General features: G+C 38.3%; 1 protein-coding gene and 1 pseudogene across 2 annotated transcripts in view; both read right to left on the bottom strand.

The window, feature by feature from the left end:
- The window catches only part of Slc38a6 (solute carrier family 38 member 6), a 60,246-nt gene that overhangs the window by 1,793 nt on the left and 35,708 nt on the right, over window positions 1-22,745 (bottom strand). For both annotated transcript variants that reach the window (XM_045153998.1, XM_045153999.1), the window contains exons 7-13: window positions 16,489-16,571; window positions 15,951-16,009; window positions 11,266-11,331; window positions 10,977-11,030; window positions 9,115-9,194; window positions 5,775-5,875; window positions 620-744 (exon numbers count right to left, since the gene is read on the bottom strand). In XM_045153998.1, coding sequence (XP_045009933.1) covers window positions 620-744; window positions 5,775-5,875; window positions 9,115-9,194; window positions 10,977-11,030; window positions 11,266-11,331; window positions 15,951-16,009; window positions 16,489-16,571 — 568 coding nt within the window. The remainder of the gene's footprint in view (window positions 1-619; window positions 745-5,774; window positions 5,876-9,114; window positions 9,195-10,976; window positions 11,031-11,265; window positions 11,332-15,950; window positions 16,010-16,488; window positions 16,572-22,745) is intronic.
- Window positions 6,617-8,326, bottom strand: LOC101613749 (annotated as a pseudogene).

The following is a 22,745-nucleotide window of genomic DNA, read 5'->3' as shown; positions in this document are numbered from 1 at the left end:
CTCTGGTACTGTGGCCTGCACAGAGAGCGGCACCAAAATCCTGAAGGCTCCATTCTTTAAAAGCTCACTGCTAGATTCAAGACATACATGCAAAAGCATTTATACCTACAGCCTGTGTTTTCATGTCCTCAGAAATTCTTAAGATTCTTATGTATAACAACTAGATGCAATGAAACTCTGTCTTGCTCCTTAAATTGTACTGCAAATAAAATATTTTTGACTAGCATATCTTTGTGAAAATAAATCTACAATAAACCAGTAGGAGCTCATTTTTGCTGACTTGGCTTTTCCTCTTTATGCACATTCTTTTGAAAACAGAATACAGAAAGAGAGAAAACCCCCCAAAACTTTAGAACTATAGTGTCTAAATTGGAAACAATGCTGTGGGACAGGGCAAATCTGAACTAAATCTCAGAAAGCACAATTAGTGCAGTGGCTTACTGTTATTTTTGTGCTTTCATGGGGCCATATGCAAGGCTGAGGTCTTTGATCCATTACTTGACAAATGAGTACGATATACAAAAATCCATGTGACTCAAAGGTTCTGGTCTGTAGAGAATTAGTGTTGCCATATTAGGGAGCCACTGCACCAAGCAACAAAACCTTTCAGCATACTTACAGGAAAGTGGATTAGAGGGACCGTCAGAAGCACAGCAAACAGTATGCATAACTTCACAGTCATGACAACAGTATCATGTGGCAAGTATTTGCTATAGCCTTCTAGTAGTTCCGACTCCACTCTGTCTGTAAATAAAGAAAGCAGTAACAAGGATCGCATCATAAACTATGTAACAAGATGTCAATAATAGCAAAATTAGTTTTTGCTACACTAATAAATCTTAACAGGTTTGGATCCCCTATCCTAAATACTGAAATACAAACATATTAGTTAAATATTTTCTTGAAATGTGCAAATATTCCTTTCATTAAATTTTAAGACAGGACATACAGAGCTTCTAAAATTGGGACAATAAATATGCATTTAAAAGTATCACTTCAGAACTTGTCCATACTTGGAGGGACATGAACACTCAGGTTGTGTGCAAAGTGCTTTAAACGCATGTCTGAATACGGTCCCCATGATAACAACATGAGGTAGGAGGCACAAAAGTACTGAGTCACTTGTTGAAGAAAACACAGCTTGACGGACACAGCGGTGCACTGCACTCCACGCTTCTGCACTGAGGCTTTTCTCCTATTTCACAGGGCTCTGTGCATAATATCAGCTTTATCTATGCTCATCTGCATTCATCTCTCACAGAGGAGAGAATGACTTACGTAGTGAGCCATGGTAGCCATCAGGGAGAGGACTGATAGAGGCTGATCAAGGCTTTTTGCCTCACAGTGTCCTATTCCCACGGCTTACCTCACCCAAGGCAGCTGAGGAAGAGTGTGGTGCTGCAGAACACATCTCAGTACCTGTGGGTGAAGCTCAGTAGTTACAGCAGAACAGTGTTTTTGAATTTGAGAGTATAGGTTTCAGAAAGGATGCTTTAAAATTGTTTTTAAAAATCAAATATAAGTAAGTTTTCAAGGGCCTTAAAGATTTAAAGGGACTACACACAGACAACAGAAAATGTGTGTACAGGCCGAAGAAGGTCTAAACAAATAGGTATGGTGATTCAAACCTAGAGCACAGGCTATGTTCAAATCTGACTACTTACTAGCAATTTATCTGAATCCTTCTCACATCTTTAACATGGGGACAATAATACTAAAGAGGTACTGAGAACACGACATCCAAAGATTGGAAGATCATCTGGAAATGAGATGCAACCCTGGCAGGATAGAAGGAGCAACGGGAACATGCGCCCAAGGTAGTACATGCTGCAGAGAGGAGGGCAGTGGGCAAGAGAGCTGGAATGCACTGAACACTGAGCAGCGTAGTCCTGCACAGGGGTTCGAGTCCATGTGGCAGGCCAGAGATGCAGTACCAACCCAAGCAGAAGAGGGTAGAAGACCTGAACTAAGAAGAAGAGCAGCCTGGAAGAGAAGCAGTTAGAATGCCCCTGTCCTAACCACTGAGAAGTGACGAGAATCTGAACCCAAAATCACAGGCATGGGAAAGCAGTCCAAAGTGCCACAGATGAGACGCGCACAGTGTGCTCCTACTAGAGTAAGTAGGAGACGAGGAAATCTGGATTCTATTTCCAAATCTTTGAGAGGCTTGTCAGTCTTTGGAGAAATATGGTAATCTACTTTATTTCCATTTTCTAAATCATAAAATGAGCTATTAACACTTCTTGCTTAACAACCTCATAGACTTGGAATGGTCTATTATGAAATGCTTGGGCACTGGCCTGACTCACCAGAGAAACACTTTCTCTCTTTAACATTTGTCATTAGAGTTGATATTTATTAATCTAAGTACATACTTACACGTCCTTACCCAAACTTACATGTGACAAAAGTCAGAATTTAAGCCTTGGGAGCTGTGGATGAAAGGATTCCAAGCAGCTTCTGAGGTCTTAAGAATGACCCGTAGTACAAATTCAAACTAGATGTCACATGACCACTTTCTACTTTCCTAGGATGAAAACCTTCCTTATGTCTCAGCCCTTCTATGCTCTTAGCTGAATCTTAACATATGTAAGGAAGAACAGAGGACACCGCATTTCTTTACATTCAGATAAATCTTTGCAGCTCTCAGAAAGTACCTGATGGTGATCTCTACAAGTCGTCTGCAACAAGAGCTCCTGCCTAAGACGCCCTGTCTGGAGCGTGCGCACATCTCACACAGTGGCACAGAGCGCACTGGGCTTGCACGCAGGAAAGCTGCCTTTGAACCTGTGATGGGTCATTTTACCTCTTTAGGCTACAGTCGTTCATCTAAAACATGAATGAAATCTTGAATCCTGTAGCCCTCTGGATAAAATCTTGGGCTCAACAAGCAGTTTCTTTCCTTAACTGGGAACTCTGGGTATACTGCTTGAGAGAGAAAAGATATTCTTGGTTATGATTAACAATGCAAAAAGGAACTACTGTGAGGGGCTCACAAGTATCTGCCTCTTCTACCTTTGGAGGAAGTATAATCACCTGTCTTCCATGTACTGACCTGTAGCACCATTTTTCTTTAGTTGTGAGCTTCTTTGTTACATGAAATTTACATAATGAAGAATTTGTGTTATGAAAAGTCACTGACAGCCTAACAGCTTTATTTGATAACAAGGCAAATTCTATATCAGAAGATTTCATCTGCATGATGAAGACCTGAAGGTATGTTTTTAAGGAATAATAATCAATACATGATGGATGAGGACAATCTATCTATCTATCTTTATAGCAGGGACAGAGGGGCTGAGGCTTAAGTGAGCCAGGTTGTCTCAAAGTTTACTGTCACTGAAATTTGAGAATGAGGACATCTGTCTGGGTTGAAGTTCTGAAGAGGCACCATGTTAATAAAGGCTTTAGAGGAAAACAAAGTAAGATTGAAACCTCAACTCATTATTCACAAGCTCAAGGTAGTGGCCTAATTCCTCAACTTAAATGAACCTGAGTTGTGGAAAGGATTAAGTGAGGCAATACATGCCAAACACATGGAACTCACTTAAATGTCAGTGAGTCAGCATCCACTCCTCCCGACCACCCTTCTAATCGAAGCTTTCTGTTACAGTTCAGTATTGTTTCTGAGTACCTAAGGCTTCATGCCATTCATGTAATTACTGCTCAGTCATCCTGGATATGGGTAGGAACTGGAGGTTTCTTCCAGGTAGTTCTACTTATCTACTGGGAGGAGGAGGGAATTAGGACTTTTTGGACTTTTTCTCAGTGTTGAAGATCCTTAAAAATAATTCAGGATGAACATCCCTAATTTGAAAATTCAAAATCTGAAATCCACAACTCAATGGTCCCAATATTCGAAAATTTCAAAAGCCCATAAATTGAAATATTTTTAGTCATGTGAATTTTAGATAAGTGATAACCAGTAGTATTTATGCCAAGTGAATTTTAATTAAAAAGCATATGAAGCCATTCTCCTATACAAAATCATTATGAATTCCAAGAGGCCAGCTTTAGTAATTTACTGATACAGAGAAGTCTTTTTTTTTTGGTTTTCTGAGGTAGTGTCTCACTCTAGCCCAGGCTGACCTGGAATTCACTTAGTCTCAGGTTGGCCTCGAACTCACAGTGATCCTCCTACCTCTGCCTCCCGAGTGCTGGGATCATAGGCGTGCACCACCACACCTGGCCAAGAGAAGTCTTAATGAATCCAAATCTCCATAAAAACAAACATATTCAACAACCAAAAATAGAATGTTTATATTCCAAAAGTTTTACAATTATGATCCAAACAAGCTGACAATCTGTCTTTGCTTCACTGTAGTGGATCTAGCAGGGCACCATGCTCATCCTGGACAAAATGCTTCTCTGTGGCATGCACAGCTCTACAATTCTAATCCTATAGACCTGGACTCACAGAGTGGCCTTTATCACTGTTGAAACAGCTAAGCAGGAAAAGAAGGAATATGTAGAAAATTCCACTTGTCTCACACTGAAAATTCCACAGGACTACAGCATATGATGAAGTTATGTCTAAAGTGTTTGATTATAAAAAGTACAATGCTATAAGAGAATATTTGAAATTATGAGACTAATCCAATGATGATAATAGTCAGAGTCATATACAACTACAACAGCTCTCATTGGGGAAAGAATGACTACTATTGCTATGTGCCAGAAAAACAACATATGCAGCCATTCCCGAGTGAGATGAGATGAAGGTACTGTAAGGTCATATAGTTGGGTAGGGTAGAGGAGTGATACAAACCAGTTTTGTTGGAGTTCAGAGCCCACAGTCTATTCAATGAGCTCGTCCCGAAAACCTTGTCAGGCATAGAAAATCTCACAAAGTACAATGTTACTTACCAGGGATTCTTTACTTACAAAGTCACTTTGAAGGCATTTGCACACAGAAAAGTATATCCAGAATTTGGCCAACTGAGAACAATGTGCTATGTTTGTTTGCAAATAAGTTTAGATTTTTCTAATTCTAGACTTTTAAGTTTTACTTTTTTGATGTTCTTGTCAAAAGAGAAAGAACAACATAGTTTACAATTACCTTTTCCAATATAAGATTTTTTTTTCTTCTTCTGTTTTTAATATTTTTATTTTTCAAGGTAGGGTCTTGCTATAGCCTAGGCTGAATTAGAATTCATTGTCTCAGGCTAACTTTGAACTCACAGAATTCCTCCTACCTTTGCCTCCTGAGTGCTGGGATTAAAGATGTATGCCACCACACCCAGCAGATTTTTATTTTCTAAATGTATGTTTTTAAAGAAAATAAAGGAGAAAGACATCACAGGCTATACATCTGCATAATTATCCACTGTATGTCTGAAGGCAGAGATGTCTGGCATTATATCTCAGCATACAACTAGATGCCACTGTAACATCCTTTCCCTTGTCAAGTGGCTACACTGCAGTTAATGCTTTACCCATAAGCCCTTAACTAGAGCTTAGCATACTGAATATACAATGCCAAAAACCAAAATCATTTTGTAGAGATAGCGATGACCTTATGCATGAAATTTACACAGATGTTTAAGAAAAATTTTATATGAATTCACTATTCTTAGCTTGGAAGATAGATTTTTCTCTTTCTCTTAAAAAGAGAAAGAGAATAAATTCTTTAAGGCCTCAAGAGGCACTACAATACAGAAGCATGTTCTGAACACATCAACTCACCAATGAAATGCACAAAGTAAGTCTATAGAGATCTATGTGAGATCTTATAATAATATATTTTGTCATCTATAATTAAGGCATATACTCACCATAAAAAGTGAGGTACCCAAAGAGTGCAGATGTGAAGTAAATGAAAAAACTTAAAGCAATTGCTGTATTGGTTACATTCTGCATTCTTTTCTTTGTGGGGCTAAAAGACAAAAATGGCATAAGCAGAATGGGTGATCTGAATATATCTAAGAAACAAGTATAGCCCAAGCTAGTCCACAGGATTCCTCAATCAAAAATTTATCCATCAAAATAAATAACAAAATTTTAAAAATCATAAGAATATCCATCAATAACTACACCCTACAATTCATAATCTGAAATTAGTACACACAGATAATACTTTGTCAGCATGCACAGAATTAGCTGTTGGCCTTTTTAGTTTTGTTTTCTTTCTTTTCTTTTTTTTTAAACGTTAAACAGATTTTTATTACATAAATGTTGGTTGTCACATAATTGGATACTTGTCTACTTTGTACAATTATTTTTACTCTCCACAGAAAGGCTGCTTCTGAACTTATCTGGCAATGGCAAGCACTGAAATCCTGACTTGAACAGAATTGTAGTAGAAATGCCTCACTGATTTAAGTTGAAAGCAGTACATTGGTACATGGCTCTTGCACCCAGTATCAGGAATGTACAAATGTCTTTTTAGTAAAAATACAAAATAATTATCTGTAGGCATGGACAAATGACAGCAGTAAACCAGTATATATTGTCAACTGAAACCAGTAACTGATGGTTACTGTGATTTGTTTAAACATCAGCCAGCCTTTTCTTCAGTCATTTTCTTCAACTGACTTCTCTGAAGTTCTTGATGAGGAATACTGCCTTGAGCTTCCTGTCACAGTTCATTTCGAATGGCACAGCACTATTCCAGGACTTAGAACATGGCCCCTCCCATACCACCACCCATTTCTCCCATTGCGCCCATTCCAGGTTCCGTCCCTTCCTTGGGAATTTCTGTGATTACAACTTCTGCTGTAGTTAGCAGGGAGGCCACCCCAGCAGCATCCATTAAAGCAGTTCTTATAACTTTTGTTGGATCGATGATTCCCTTCTCCACCATATTCACAAATTCTCCAAGCATAGCATCACAACCAACTTCTGAGGAACTTTGCAGGATTTTATCAACTATCAAAGATTCTTCAACACCTGCATTCTTAGCAATTGTCATTGCAGGAATTGTGAGTGATTTTCTAATAATGTCTATACCGATTTTTTGATCTTCATTAACAGGCTTTAAAGAGTCCAAGGCTGGAGTGCAGCGGAGGAGAGCGCAGCCGCCCCCTAGAACAATGCCTTCTTCTACAGCTGCTCTTGTAACACTGAGGGCGTCTGTAACTGTCTTTCTTCTCATTTACCTCCACATCGCTTGTTCCATCAACCTTCAGCACAGCTACTCCATCTGAAAGCTTGCCAGTCGCTCATTCAGTTTTTCCTTTTCACATTCACTAGTTGTGGTGTCTAACTGCTCTGTGATTTCTTGAATACGTTTTTCAATTTGAGTTTTGTCACCTTTTCCTTTCAAAAGCATGACATCATCCTTGGTGTCAATGACCTCTCCGACTTTCCCTAAGTCATGAGGCTGAACATCTTCAAGGTTAGGGTCAGTCGCTCTTCTCCAAACGCTGCACCACCAGTAGCAATAGCCATATCCTTAAGCTGGTTCTTTCTATTGTCACCAAAACCTGGAGCTTTGACTGCTACAACCTAAAGACCAACTTTTAACCTATTTAAGACCAGCACTTAGAGCTTCACCATCGACATCTTCAGCAATTATGACTAAGGGTTTACGGTGAGCATTTGCAATTTCAAGATCAGGCACAATGGACTGGACACAAGAAATTTTCTTTTCACTCAACAGAACAGGCACCCTGGAATTCACATTTTTGACTTTTTGATGTGTTAATAAAGTATGGTGAAATATAGCCTCTATCAAACTTCATGCCTTCAATAATTTCTAATTCATCATTCAGCGTTTTTCCTTCACTGTGATGACACCCTTTCTTCCAACCTTTTTCATTGCATCAGAAATGATGGTTCCAATTTCTTTGTCTCCATTAGCAGAAATTGTAGCAACCTGAGCCATTTCCTCAGGTGTTGTCACAGGTTTAGACTGCCTGTTAAGTTCAGCAATTACAGCATCAACAGCCAGCATTACACCTCTCCTGATTTCCACTGGATTAGCACCTTTGCTGATCTTCTCACAACCTTCCTTGGCAGTTGAGCGTGCCAGTCCTGTAGCAGTGGCGGTGCCATCCCCAGCCTCTTCATCCGTGTTATTGGAAACCTCCTGAACCAGTTTAGCTCCAATATTTTTATACTTGTCCTTCAAGTCAATTGCCTTTGCAACAGTCGCACCATCTTTTGTTACTTTAGGACTTCCCCAACTCTGTTCAATAATTACTGTTCTTCCCTTTGGCCCCACTGTAACGGCTACAGCATTGGCTAAAAGGTCTACACCTTGAAGCATTAAGGCTCGGGCTTCCGCACCAAATCTTACATCTTTGGCATAAGCCCGAGTGAGATGAACAGCCAGTGCCTGGGACACTGGTCTCATTTGTTGCAGGACTGTAGGTAGTCAAAGCATTTCTGTGGGCCATCGGCAAAGGGGCATGTGGTGAGACAGGCCATCTGTCGAGTGAGGGACAGAGTGCACGGTGCACACAGCAATGAGCACGTGTCCCCTCCTCCCTCCCCACGCCGCTCCCTCCTCTGCCCTGGGCCAGGCAATCCACCTTCTTCTCTTCTCTTCTCTTCTCTTCTCTTCTCTTCTCTTCTCTTCTCTTCTCTTCTCTTCTCTTCTCTTCTCTTCTCTTCTCTTCTCTTCTTTCTTTCTTTCTTTTTTTTTTTTTTTTTTGAGGCAGGGTCTCACTCTAGCTCAGGTTGACCTGGAATTCCCTATGTAATCTCAGGGTGGCCTCGAACTCATGGTGATCCTCCCACCTCTGCCTCCCGAGTGCTGGGACTAAAGGTGTGCACCACCATGACCGGCTTCTTTCTTTTCTTAATAATACTTAGAATTCAGTGATTAAAGGTAAGTATTCATATATGAGAATGCTATTCAACCTGAAAGCCCTTGAAGTAAAAGACACACTTGGGCTGGAGAGATGGCTTAGCAGTTAAAGCTCTTGCCTGCAAAGCCAAAGGACCAAAGTTCAACTCCCTAAGACCCACATAAGCCAGATGCACGAGGGAGCTTACACATCTGGAGTTTGTCTGCAGTGGCTAGAGGCCCTACTGTGCCCATTCTCTTTTTCTCTCTCTACCTACCTATTTCTGTATATCTCTCTCTCAAATAAATAAATAAAAATTTTAAAAAATTAAAATAAAAACACACACTTAACACATTTAAAATATCCCAGGATTTTACAGTACCTCTGAAGTTCACAGTATATGGGCAATATTGATGTATGACAGAGAAATGAAAAAGCCATCGTTGGTATAGCATAGACACTCTGAAAAAACATTAACAAAATTATTTGATGCTATTATTTGATTGAAACCATTATTTTATTTAACAACAGACTTGGTTCTATTTAAAAAAACCAATTTGGTTAAATTTATTTCATCTTTCATGAATGAGCTTATTATGATATATGTGTATGTACATATGTATTTTCTTGAGAGACACACCTGTAGTCACCAGCAAAAACTACATGTTATATTTGGCTTTCTTTTCCTACATGAGCCAGAATAGTTTTTGGCCAACCTCCAAGACCACGCTTCTTTACTACAATCATAATTTCTACATTATTTGAGTATGTAAATATAATTTAGGTAAGATAAAAGTAGCTAAATTTTATAAATGTCATTATTGTAATTCTCAGTCACTCTTCAATGATACACACTTTGAATACGTCTTATTACCCTAAGCAGCAATGGCTGCTAATGCTTCTGCACCTGCCTTTACCAACTCAGTCCAAGTAAATACTAAAAATAGTAATCACATTTTTGTACTACTAGCAACTTGGACAAGGATTTCTTTTAATGAGAGGGAACATCAGTAATTCTAGGCCTTTAAAACTCTTTGGGATGCCATGCGACATGTAAAGCTCATTTTTTTGTCACTAGAATACTCAACGAGAGCCAGAAGAAGCTGTCAAGCAAGTCAGTTGTTACCTAAGAGGAGCATGTCTTTAACAAGTGGATGGTGAAAAATTATTTTGTCTTTTCAGCATTTCTCTTTAAGTAGCTTTTGGCTCTAAAGCAAGAGAAGTCCCATGAAGACCCATCTTGGGATGTGATGCCTAAGCTCCTAAAGAATCTGAGGGCAGCAGACAGGAAGCTGCATGTTTCTTGAGGCTGGATTAGAGGAATGAGAGTTCAGTTCACAAGTTCTCTGTTTCATACACTGCTCAATTTCCTGGCTTGTCAATTGCCCTATATAGATCTTTAAGGCACATGGAGGTCTTTACTATGTGAAAGATGTGGTAACCTCCCTTGTGGGCCTGAGATATAGCTTTTGGGTAAAAACAAGGAATAAAAGAAAACTTCTTCATGGAGGAATAACCACATTAACGTTCTATGTTAACAGGGCTATATATGAGCCGAGGGAGATTCTAGTATGAGGGACATACAAAGAAGCATTTCAGAAGAAATAGAAAGGGTAGAGAAAGACTCTTGGAAACAAGTTGCAAAGCAGAAAGCATGCAGATCACACACAGCTCATCTCCTCTGATGATGCTGTCGTGCAGACATTTCCAGAATCCGATGGCTCTTAGAGAAGGACAAAGATTTGGTCTTTTAGTCTCTGTCCCAAGCATCATAAATTTCAACCTTGGGATGTTGTTTAGAAAATATAATAGCAGTATTCAATTGCTGGTCCAATGATGAGGCTGTTTAGCTATAACCCAAAGCTCTACTCACAGGGGAGGAGTTTTTGATGTAATTGGCTATTTAGCTTTACAAGTCCAGCGAGCAACAGGAAGACTGTATCCACAGAGGACCTTATTGGCCAGACCAGACATTCGGTAAATGTGTTCTTTTAGGCAGAGACCCATTTAAAACAGGCTCCATTTAAAGGCACGCCAAAAGAAAGAAAAGAAAAAGGTGGCTGTTTCATAATGGGCCACCCTGTGTTCAATAATATTATTCTTCTGGTAGGCAACCCTATACTTAGCACTTTCATGAAAATTAATTAGTTACAGGTACAAAGACCTAAGAGACCCTGTTACACAAATCTCTTAAAACTTGAAATGTGAAAAATCAACTAAAGTATCTGTTAATAACTTACACACCTCTTTGGAGAAATGAAAGAGCTTCGGTTTACAGTCATCTGTAGCATTTGAAATCTGTTTAAGAGTATTGAGGGGAAAAGAGAAACCAACAGCTATTAAAAGTCAGAATATATCAACAAAAATGATGAATTTATTATTACTAGGTTTACAAGTCAAATTACTTCAAAGCAGACTTCTAAAATGCAATATAGTCATTACTTTTTCATTAATTAGGAAAAAAACCTCTTTGTCTCCCTCTTTTCCTTTATAGTTTAAAAGTTAAAAACAGACAAAAAGTTAGATATACTACCTGGGAGAATTCCTCCATGTAGTTTAAGGTCAGAGGACAAGGGATGGTCCATTTTTTGATGACTATCTGTAGGAATAATGCAATCAGCACTCAGGTCATTTCTAGACAGTCATCAGAACTTGACTTCAGCAAGGTCAGCATTATTTTAAACAGTCTAAAGTCTTGCCAAATAAGATGTGTTAACAGAAGACTCCTCACTGTTGTGATTTTCTCCAGATAGAATGGGTCTCCATTTAACATGTCACCTGTGTGGAAGGGGGCAGGACAGAGGGTGCTTTGCATCTGTTTAGCTGGTATCCCAGCTTAAAGACCATGAGTATGCTTGTACCATCTTCAAAATCTCAACAGCATCTTGGTACATGTTATAAAAGTGCAATTCAAAAAGGGAACATGGTTTCGGTGGTAACTTTACAATAATAAGATTGTTTATGTCAATAGCAGATAGACATGAGTAGTAGTTGTGAGAATGCAGGCAGAAAAAAGTAGAGACTTCTATAAAGCGTGGCCTCAGGGATTTCTTATGAGTAAGTACTTTTCCCTCTTTACTTTTTCAGATTTGTATTATTTTTGGTGAATGCAGAGAGCTCCAGGAAACTCCAGCTGGTAAAATAAATAAAAAAAAAATTAAAAGAAATCCATGGGGATGCTGTTTCCCAGAAATAATCAATGAAAATGTTTCAGGGTTTTACTCTTAATTGTGGCCATCCTGTTTCTCGACCTGGAGTTATGGCTGTGTCAACATAGCCATTGTTGCCCTTGTTTTAGGCACATAATTACTCTGTAAATGTTTGCTCCGGGCTAAGGGCTAAGTCCCAGCATACAAAGGGGCACTGGAGAATAAAGCAAGGATTTGTCCTTTGCAGGCGACCAGTCAGTAAATAAGATTCCTATTCGGTATTTATCTAGTTTGGGACTTTAATTCAATCAAAATTTCATACAGTGATAAATCTAAAGAAAACACATACTTTTAGGATTAAGCTAATAGGTGAATTCAAGAGTCACTTTTAATTTAAGATCCCACCAAAACAAAAAAGAGGAGGGTTGTAAGGATAAACTGGATGAGATGCTCTGACATTTCTAGGTGAGTTTTCAATACAGAATCCAGCTCAAGGCTCAGCTTACCACGAGGAAAGAACCAAGTCAAAAGTGACCATCTGCATCTTTCTTCTAAGGGCTTTCGGAAGGGGGAGCATGGAGTGCGCAGAAGCAAGGTCATTCCCCATCTCTCTGTGGCTCTGCTGACACTCTCCACATGCAGAGTCTCGTGTTCCCTTTCTAACATGCGCTGCTGGAAGCACGGCCATTTGTTGAGCACTTATAGTGCAGCAGGCACTTACAGGGTTACAGGCATCCTCCTTGATAAACTCTACCTGTGAATTACTTCACTTAGTTTGTCATCTCATACTTCAAATCTTCAAAACATTTCAGAACAGTGCTCCAAAATACAATATAACCACAACTTTTCACTGATTAAAAAAAACTACTAGCAGCCCAATTTTATATTAACATAAATTTAGTTACTACAGCTAATTTCTTTTTTTTTTTTTGTGGGGGGGGGGTTTCGAGGTAGGGTCTCACTCTGGTCCAGGCTGACCTGGAATTAACTCTGTAGTCTCAGGGTGGCCTTGAACTCACGGTGATCTTCCTACCTCTGCCTCCCGAGTGCTGGGATTAAAGGCGTGCGCCACCACGCCCGGCAACAGCTAATTTCTATACAAAGTCATCCCTATGCCAAACCTGCTGCAATGCAGTGGAGAGATGCGGTCCTAGAAAGCAGAATATAGAGGATGAGTGGACAGAGACCCAGTAGCACAGGAGAGAGGCACAGGGAGTCCTTGCTTGGGCTCAAGACAGAGCACAGTAAGAAGACAGCTCTGGAGGTTTAAAAGACAAAAGTAAAAGTGAAGTTAAGTGTTAAATATACTTATTCACATGTTCACAAAAGGCCCTTCCTTCTCCCTTCTCCTAGTCCTTCCCTCTTTCAAGGTCAGGTCCTTTCTCACTTTCTTCCAAATCCACTCAACTCTAGTGACTTATTCCGGAGCAAAGAATGGAATAAGTACTTCATTTCTTCGACCTGCTTCTCTGATGAGTGGTCCTCTCTCTCCCCCTAGGCTGACAGAGCCCACCTACTAGACAGACTGGGCTGTCCAGGGCGAGCTTCCACTTGTCATCATGCCCAATGTAGTGCACAGTACACTGGCTCTGCAGAAAAGCCACTAAAATTGTTCTCTATGTTGATTATCACTATTGAAATATTACTTAAAATATTAATGTGTTTGTAAAACTTTTGTAAAGAATGGCAATCTTGTAAGTTTACCAAAAAAAATGTGTAAAGAAGGCTACTGTCATTTTAAGTCACTTCTAAGATGAAATTTATTTTTAAAAGTTTAGATACTCGAGAGAGGGAAAATTTATGTTAATTTTTAATTTTTTTGTGTTTCCACATGTGTGTGCATGCCAGGATCTTTTGCTGTTGCAAATGAATGCCTATCCAGTTTTACATGGGTGGCTGGAGAACTGAACTCAAATTAGCAGTTTTAACTGCTAAGCCATATCCACAGCCCCATATGCTATTTTTTAAAATAAAAATTAGGATCTGGGAGAAAAGATAGTTTTGATTTGTAATCTTTAAAGAGTACAACTGATTATGGGTTGATTAATGTTATACAGACATAGATATATATTGCCAAAAATAATCAATGCAAACACTAGCACAGTTAAAAATCTGCATTAGGGCTAGAGAGATGGCTTAGCAGTTAAGATGCTTGCCTGAGAAGCCTAAGGACCCAGGTTCAACTCCCCGGAACTCATGCAAGCCAGATGCACATGATGGTGCACACATCTGGAGTTCATCTGCAGTGGATAGAGGCCCTGGCACACACATTCTTTCTCTCTAATAAATAAATAAACAAATAAATAAATAACCAAACACATCAAAAAAGCCTGCATTGAAATATGTACACAGGGGCTGGAGAAATAATAGCTCAGTGGTTAAAGGCACTTGCTTGCAAAGACTGCTGGCCCAGGTTTGATTCCCCAGCACCCATAAAAAGCCAAACACACAATGTGGCATATATATCTGGAGTTCATTTGTGGTGACAGAGGACCTAGTGCACCCACCCTGTCCTTCTTGTGTTCTCTTTATCTCTTTCTCTGTGCTTGCAAATAAATAAAAAAATGTTTAAAAAATAAACAAAATATGTATAATAAATATGCCAACAAAACAGAGCATTCAAAAAAAGGACAAAGTGTTCTTCATTGACTCAAAATGATCACAGGTAGAAACCTGAGCAGATGGTTTACAAAACATTACAGTGAGTATGAAGCAAGGATATTATTCCCATATGACGGCTGCATGGAAATCTGTATTGAGTTAGAGTATCAACCACGACAGAAATGAGAACTACAATAGACATATCTTGTCAATACACATTATCTGCTGGAACCCAGTGAATATGAAAACTAAATTACTCCTTCCTACAAAGTGCTGGGCTCAGCAATTACCAATAAATTGAGAACTCAGTACATCATCTACACTCATTTTCTTTAGGATCTATACATTCATTTGTACATGTAGGACACGTCTAACCAAGTAGATGCTTCTTAGCAACCAACTTATGATGAAAAACACTGTTTTTCTCTTTGGTACGAAGCATAAGAGTTCACGTTCACATGTTCAACTCATTATTTGTAAGAAATGAGTCAGACAAATGGGAAAGATAATTTCAAGCTAGGTAAATTCAACAAGGGATTGAATGCAAACATTGCTGAATGTGTTCAGTCTTCAAAACATTCATCAGGTTATAAATACTTATTGACATTGAGATCATGGTCACATTCACTTGGTTTAAGTTGTTTTATCCTTTGTGTCAGATGATGGTTGAACCTAAGATAAACCACACCAGAGATTGTTTTGACAGCTCTGACTTAACTACAAATGCACTGTCTTGTTCATATGCATGGCATTTCCCCTTTACTCATTTGTCAATAAGTAAGGGAGAGTTTAGCATGCTTATAAAATGGTTACTTGGGGTATGTATAATAAAAAGATTTAATCTCATTTAAGGTTTTATATTTAGATACTAGCTATGGAATAAACTGCTATGAAAAGTTTTTAAACAAATTTATTTTTGTACACAATGATGCTGTCTTTAGGATGCTATCTTAGAAGAATTTAAAGGTCATAAATTAAAATTCTTATCTTCTTATTAAATTATGTTATGAATATAAAAATAATTTAAATTTATCATGAGATTTTTGTTATAATAAAAATGAGCTAATTAAATGAAAAAATATCCTACATGTAAAGAAAAAATATTTGTTTCTATAGAACTATGTAAGCAGAGCCTACAGTTCATGTGACTTTATAGATTAGAGCCTCACTAATTCTTCACACAAAAATGTGTAATATACCTTCAAAAGGAATTCTGCTCTATCTAGGGTTAAAAAAAAAACTGATGCATTTTCCCCTATAGAGAGATACTAAATTTGAAAAGCTGCTCTAAGCTTCCTCAGATGGATACAATTAATAATTGTGAACAAAATTTTTAACTTTTTTTGTAAAGAAAATGTTTTTTAAAATACACAATGAGCTATCTTTTCCAGCACAGAGTTAAAAGAAGTCATTAACACAAGCCCCATTTTACTAACAAGGTAAACAATATATTGTATTTTAAACTTACCACAACAGCAAAGAACACCATAAAGAAAAATGATAAACTACTTGTGTAGCCAAGAAAGCCTGTAAAATAACAGTAAAATAAAAAGCAATTTATAAGGAAAGTGATCCTAACTTACAACTAAAGCTATCCATCTTGGCATGTTTTCTATTACAGGGCTGGGTATCTGGGGCTTAGGGCTCGGAATAACAACATTCCAACTATCTGTCACAGATCATTTATGTAGCTCTGTACAGCAGAATTGGAACTGGCTTACCACTAATGGTACACTGTAAGGAAAGGCTGCTCTTTAATGTTCTGCTGTAAAGATTTTATTTTAGTGGAGCAGACAAAATACTACTGCAAACCAAGTAATAGGCTAACTAGGCAGGGCTGAAGGCTGAACAACATAAAGAAGGCCAAGTTCAAAATTATTCACAACCACCACCCTTCTGCTAAAAATGTGGTTCTATGAAGTTTCAAAGCCTCCTAATCTCTCTCTCCTTCTCTCTCTGTACCTCTCTCTTCTGGACAAATCATATGATCTTCCACAAGGACTTACCTATTTTGGGAAGAAGTGCAAGAGGGAACACAATGCCAACACAAATGATAATCAGCAGTGTTTGCTCATCAAGATACCAAGACCTATAAGGGAAGCATTTTGTTTTAGGCACAGGAATTGTGTTTGTTCTGTTACATCACACATATGAGCACGCACATGCGCGCGCGCGCGTGCGCGCGCACACACACACACACACACACACACACACACACACACACACATATCTATCCATCCATCCTTCCTTCCATCCATCCGGAAAGACCCCCATTTTCTTGTGCTAAATGGTCTATGTGATCCTTTTACTATAATTTACATTTAAGACAAGTATCAAAACAATGTGGGCATATGCCTGTAATTTCAGCACTTGGAAGGCCAAGGCAGGAAGATCAGGAGTTTGAGGCTAGTCTGAGTAATACAGTAAGATCTTATATCCAAAACCCCCAAACAGGCTGGGGAGATAGATGGCTCAGTTGGAAAAGCACTTACTGTGCAAGCATGAGAGGTGACCTGATTATGAATCCCAGCACCCACATAAATGCCCGCTGTGGTGGGACATGTTTGTAATCCCAGAGCTCAGGAGGTGGAGATGGGTGGATCCCCAGGGCAAATTTGCTAGCCAGTTGAATCAAATCAGTAAGCTCTGAGCCTACTGAGACATCTCCTGTCTCAATAACTAAGGTGGAAAGCAATTGGGGAGACACCTAACGTCAACCTTTACCTCAACATACAATCACACACACATGCCTACACACATACAAAAATGTATACATGAATGCATACATCACATATACACGTGAACCAAAGCTATAAAAGCCTCAATGAGATGCTATTTTCAACTACCAACATAACAAGTACTTCAAAATGAGATAATTCATTTATTGTTAGAGGATTACAAAGTGTCCACAAAACTGGTGAAAGCATAAACAAAGCAATTTGGTGATAGGTACTGAGAGCCTTGAAATAATTATGCCCTTGTAACAGATGATTACAAACATGCAAACAATCAGCAATAAGAACAAAGATTTTGATGGAAAGATACTTATTGTAAACATTTAAAATAGTGAAAATTGGGGCTGGAGAGATGGCTCAGCAGTTAAGGCACTTGACTTCAAATCCTAATGGCCCAGGTTCGGTCCTCAGGACCCATGTAATGCCAGATGTACAAAGTTGGGCATGTGTCTGGAGTTTGTCTGCAGTGGCTACAGACCCTAGTGCACCCAATCTCTTTCTTGTTTAGGCATGGTGCTACATACCTTCAGTCCCAGTACTTGGAAGGCTGAGGAAGGAGGACTGCTGTCAGTTTGAGGCCAGACTGAGCCCAATTCTAGGTCAGCCTGAGCTAGAGTGAAACCCTACCTTAAAAATCAAAAACAAAAGAAAATTGATATTAGTATCTAAAAAATAATAATTGTGAAAAGATGAATGATTATAATGAATATTCAGTAAGCACTTTGTGTGTATGTGAGTGTGTGTGCATGTGTGCACATGCAGCATGAGACTCCTTTGAGGAAGAAGAGATGCAGCAAAGTTAAAAAGAAGCTGTAATATATTGATAGACATTATCTCTGAGTGGCAAAATAATGGTACATTTTCTTCTCAAAAGCTTTCTATGTTTTTCCAAATTTTCAGAAAAGGGCATGATTACCAGCTTAAAAATATTTGTAATTTTCATATGAAGACATTAGAACATTGAGTGAAGAATATAAGTTAACAGCATGATTATGTACTTGTTTCTTAAAAACAAAAACAAAAAACCTGGGCAGGAGAGATGGCTTGGCAGTTAAGGTCCTTGCTAGCGAAGCCTAAGAACCCATGTTCAAATCTCCAGGTCCCACATAGCCAGAGGAAACAGTGATGCAAACATGCAATGCCATGCATGCCCACAAGGGGGGGCACATGTCTGGCATTTGTTCACAGCCACTGAAAGGCCCTGGTCCTGCCATTCTCTCTGCCTCTCTCAAAAAAAAAAAAAAAAAAAAAAAAAAAAAATCAAAAGGATATACTTGCAATACCAAAAATGGATATTTCTATGTGGTAATAACATGTGGCTCTCTATATATATGATTTTAATTTTTCAGTATTAAATATATAGATAGAAAAAATTTAAAGTTAATTCCCTAAGACTTCAGGACATTTGCATGTAGAAGAAATCACAAAAGAAATGTAAGTAGTAAATCTACATAAAGAAAAATCTAATCACTGTCTCTAGTTAAATATATACTGAGATTATTGAAATTAAACCAATAGAATGATTAACAAATAATAGTGAAAGACAATAGGGCCATCATATATTACAAATGATTTTGTCAAATTAGGACACTCCTAGAAAAATAATGGCAATATGTACATAGGGTAGTAAACATACAGTGGCAATTAAGTAAGAAAAGATTCTATCTTCATTAAAGTTTTTGAATACAACATTGTTATAATATTAAGCAGCTGAAAATACCCAGGAACAGGACAGAACATATTTAGGTCATTAACCACATACTCAATGGAATGTTATGTAGTTGTTTTAAAGGCAGTACAGGGCTGAGGAGATGGTTCAGCAGTTAAATGCACTTGTTTTTATATAATACCAAATGTACCAAATAATACCACATGTACAATGTGTCTTTGCTAAATTTTCTGTATGCCAATCATATTTTTAAATATATGTTACTTGAGAGAGAGAAAGAGGAGGAGAGAGAAAGACTGAGAATGGGCACGCCACAGCATCTAGCCACTGCAAATGGACTCCAGATGCATGTGCCCCCTTGTGCACCTGGCTTACATGGGTCCTGGAGAATTGAACTGGGATCCTATGCCAGCAAATGCCTTAACAGCTAAGCCATCCCTCCAGGCCTCAGTCATATTTTTACACACACACACACACACACACTTTAGAACAGACTAGAAGCTGATAGTATCAAAGACCAACATGGATTCCTGTTATTTGGTGGGTGATCTCAGAATTCTCACTTTAATTAATTTGATTTATTTATTTGCAAGCAGGTGGGGGGGAGGGTGAAGAGAGGAAAGAGCTAGAGAGAGAATATAGGCACACCAGGGCCTCTAGCTAATGCAAATAAACTTGACAATATGCACCCCCATGTTCATCTGGCTTACATGGGTACTGGGGAATGGACCTTGGGTCCTTTAGCTTTGCAGGCAAGTGCCTTAAGCAATAAGCCATCTCTCCCGCCCCGAATTCTCACTTTTTGACAGTTCATTCTCTTTCTCTCTTAACAGGGCACTAGTCCTGCACCGTCATGTTAAATTAGAGGGCTTTCCTCTGCCTGGATGGACTTTATGAGTCCGTGTACACCCTGACTCATGAGGATGTCCTTCTCAATGGACCTTGGTTCATTACCATGTGAAGACAACTCTCTCTTTAAGAGAATCAGAGAAGAAACAGCAGACAGAGCACTATGGTCACAGTTTCCCTTCCCTAGGCTAATTCAAGGACTTAGAAATGTGCACCACAGAAACCATAACCTACGCATAAGTACTTTTCTCTCTCTAGGACCTGACACTGCTCTCTATACTACACATGTCCCTCCATTCCTGGTGTGCAGGAAGGACTAGGAGAACACATAGTAAAACCTACACACACTCATCTTCTAGTCACTCCTGAGTAAGAACCAAACCGGACCTTCCAAATATCCCTCACTAAGAAACACCTGGCAACTAACTTTCTGAAGCTGGCAGCAAGCCCGGAGCTCCATGTCTGAAATGTCTTTCCTTCTGGGACCCAGGATCAGACTCAGACAGTTGCAGTGCCAGGAGGGAAGAGGCCCCAGGGAGCAGCGAGGCAAATTCCATCTGTCAGCTCTGCTGTTCTTGCCAGATAACAATACTATGCTGTGCACTCAGCATATCTGTGAAGAGGGTCTAGCTTGTGAGCAATGTTCTTAATAAAGTAAAGTGAAAATGATTACAAACCAACTTGACTCTTTGAGAGGAAAGCAAAACCAACAACATGAAGGCAGAGTTGTACAAAAGGGCACATGTTCATCCACAGGCCCATGATCATGCTGCATAAGACTAAAGACAGATTTGAAACCCTGGACAAGACCTACTTTATGTAATTCGGAGTTCAATCCATGTATGTTCAGACAAGTCACACAACTGACCAAGGCAGTGGATGGTGGGTGTTTGAAGATACTTTACCCCTCAATAGTAACCCAGAACTGCAGAGCTTGAGAATGTTCTGGTTGGAGGGGAGCTCATTTTATCTGTCTGTAAAAGTAGCACCCAGATGATGGGACTTCTTAGAGGAGCAATGGAAATAACCTTGATCATCAGTAGTCATCCCATGTTTATGGCATTTTTCAAACACTTCCTCATTCACTTCATGGTCATGCTTTATATTCTCCTCAGGTGTGAACCTGGACTCTTAACATTAAAAGGACTATACTATAAAATATAGTTTCTCCTGGCTTGGCTCCTGATTATTTGTCATTTCTCATCCTTATTGACTGACATTAATAAAACCAAGTGTAAATATAGTGACTTTCTTTATCACTCATTCATTATCAATAAAGGTTAGTTTATATCTTACATGCACATCCGACAACTGAAGTGCATGTGGCAATAGCTAGTTCTAGAAAGCAGATGTGATTAAGCTTACAAAATAAAACCTCAGCCTGAAGAATACAAACTAGCAAAAATGAAATCTCATGAAGTACATATAAAATAGTTATTTCATAAACCAAGATTTTAGAAAAATGTACTACCCTTAAATTTTTCCTAAGAGGGAAAGAAAATTATCTAACTGAACTCCTGTTTTCCTACTGCGATCTAAATATACATTCTCTTTAAGCCAAAAGAATTAGGAGTAAAAAGTTTTATACTTCCTAGAAAACTTGTTTGATCTGTGGATTTAATCCTATATGATAAAAATGTTCCAACTATGAAATACAGAGCATAAATCCTTTGCTGCACTGTGAAGGCTTTGGCATGCAGATGTTTTTTCCATTTTTAAAATGAAAACCAGATTTATTTATAAGTTGCCTTAATTTCATTCTCCAATAGAAGGGAACAAGGGTATCGTATGTTCTCAATTAGGATCTTACTCACATCCCATATCAATTATGTAACTCAAATGCAGGACAACTTAATTGTGTCAATCATACTCCCCTGACAAGATCATTAAATGTTAACAGAAAGCTTCCAACTTTTAGCAGCCATAGATTTAAAAAATATAAGTTATTCTATGAAAAATATAGGTGTATCATAAAGGCTGGTGTAATACCTCTGGATTTCCAAAAGTAATTTTTGAAATTAGAATATGGTGAATACAAAGTTTCTTTTTTGATAACTCCTTTATAATTGTTTATATTTCATAAAGATATAGCAAACCCACAAGGGAGAAAATAAGCATACCTGAAAGATCTTAAGAGAAATTTATGATAAATCAAACCCTTAAAGAAAATATTAATATCATTTGAACTCATTGAAGAAATATTGCTATGTAACTCTATCTAGAAGTAAACTTCCCTAAAACTAAAGTCAATTACCATAACATTTGGTTCTTAATTATTTTACAACATTTTGCTTCAAAGAACTAATGATTTAGCTGCCTTGTAATCCATTAAAGTAGTCACCTATTTATGTTTTTCAAAATTTTGAAATCCAAAATAAGGAAATACTTTAGATGTAAAACAAAGCAAAGTTGTAGAAAATATGTGCACCTTTAAAACACCATCACAGTTGGCAAAAACTGGTCATGGTACTGTGAAGTATACAGTGTAAAAAATCCTCTTGTGACATAAAAAACCATTTTAATCAATTTTCTATTAGTGAGTGAGGTAGGAATTAATTTCATTTTTTGAAAATGAGAAAACAGCAATCTATATTTGAAATACAAATGGCAACTGATTTAAAATGAAGTATCATAAAAACATCACTTCGAGAGATAGAAGACATGTTTCATTACTAGTTCTACACAGTGTACCTCAAGTTATTTCTAAAACTGCATACGTATTTACAGCCTTCCTATTTTCACAAAGACACTAAAACATGCAAATAGAAGTGACCAAATTCAGGATCACCAGCACCAACAAATAAATCTCACCAAAAAAACTCGGGTGATATATCACTACTATTAGGGTTAACACAGTTTATGAGATTCACTCATATTCTGACTCTGACCTTCCTGGCGGTCTGAGTGCAAAGGAAATGCTTAACTTTAAAAAAAAAAAAAGTTTTATTTATTTGTTTGCAAGGCAGGGGTGGGATGGGGGGAGGGAGAGAGCATGGGCATGCCAGGGCAT

This window comes from Jaculus jaculus, chromosome 7 (genome assembly GCF_020740685.1).
Source record: "Jaculus jaculus isolate mJacJac1 chromosome 7, mJacJac1.mat.Y.cur, whole genome shotgun sequence".
Classification (NCBI taxonomy): Eukaryota; Metazoa; Chordata; class Mammalia; order Rodentia; family Dipodidae; genus Jaculus; species Jaculus jaculus.
Note: the sequence above shows the minus strand (reverse complement) of the source record. Positions and strands in the feature narration are given on the sequence as shown.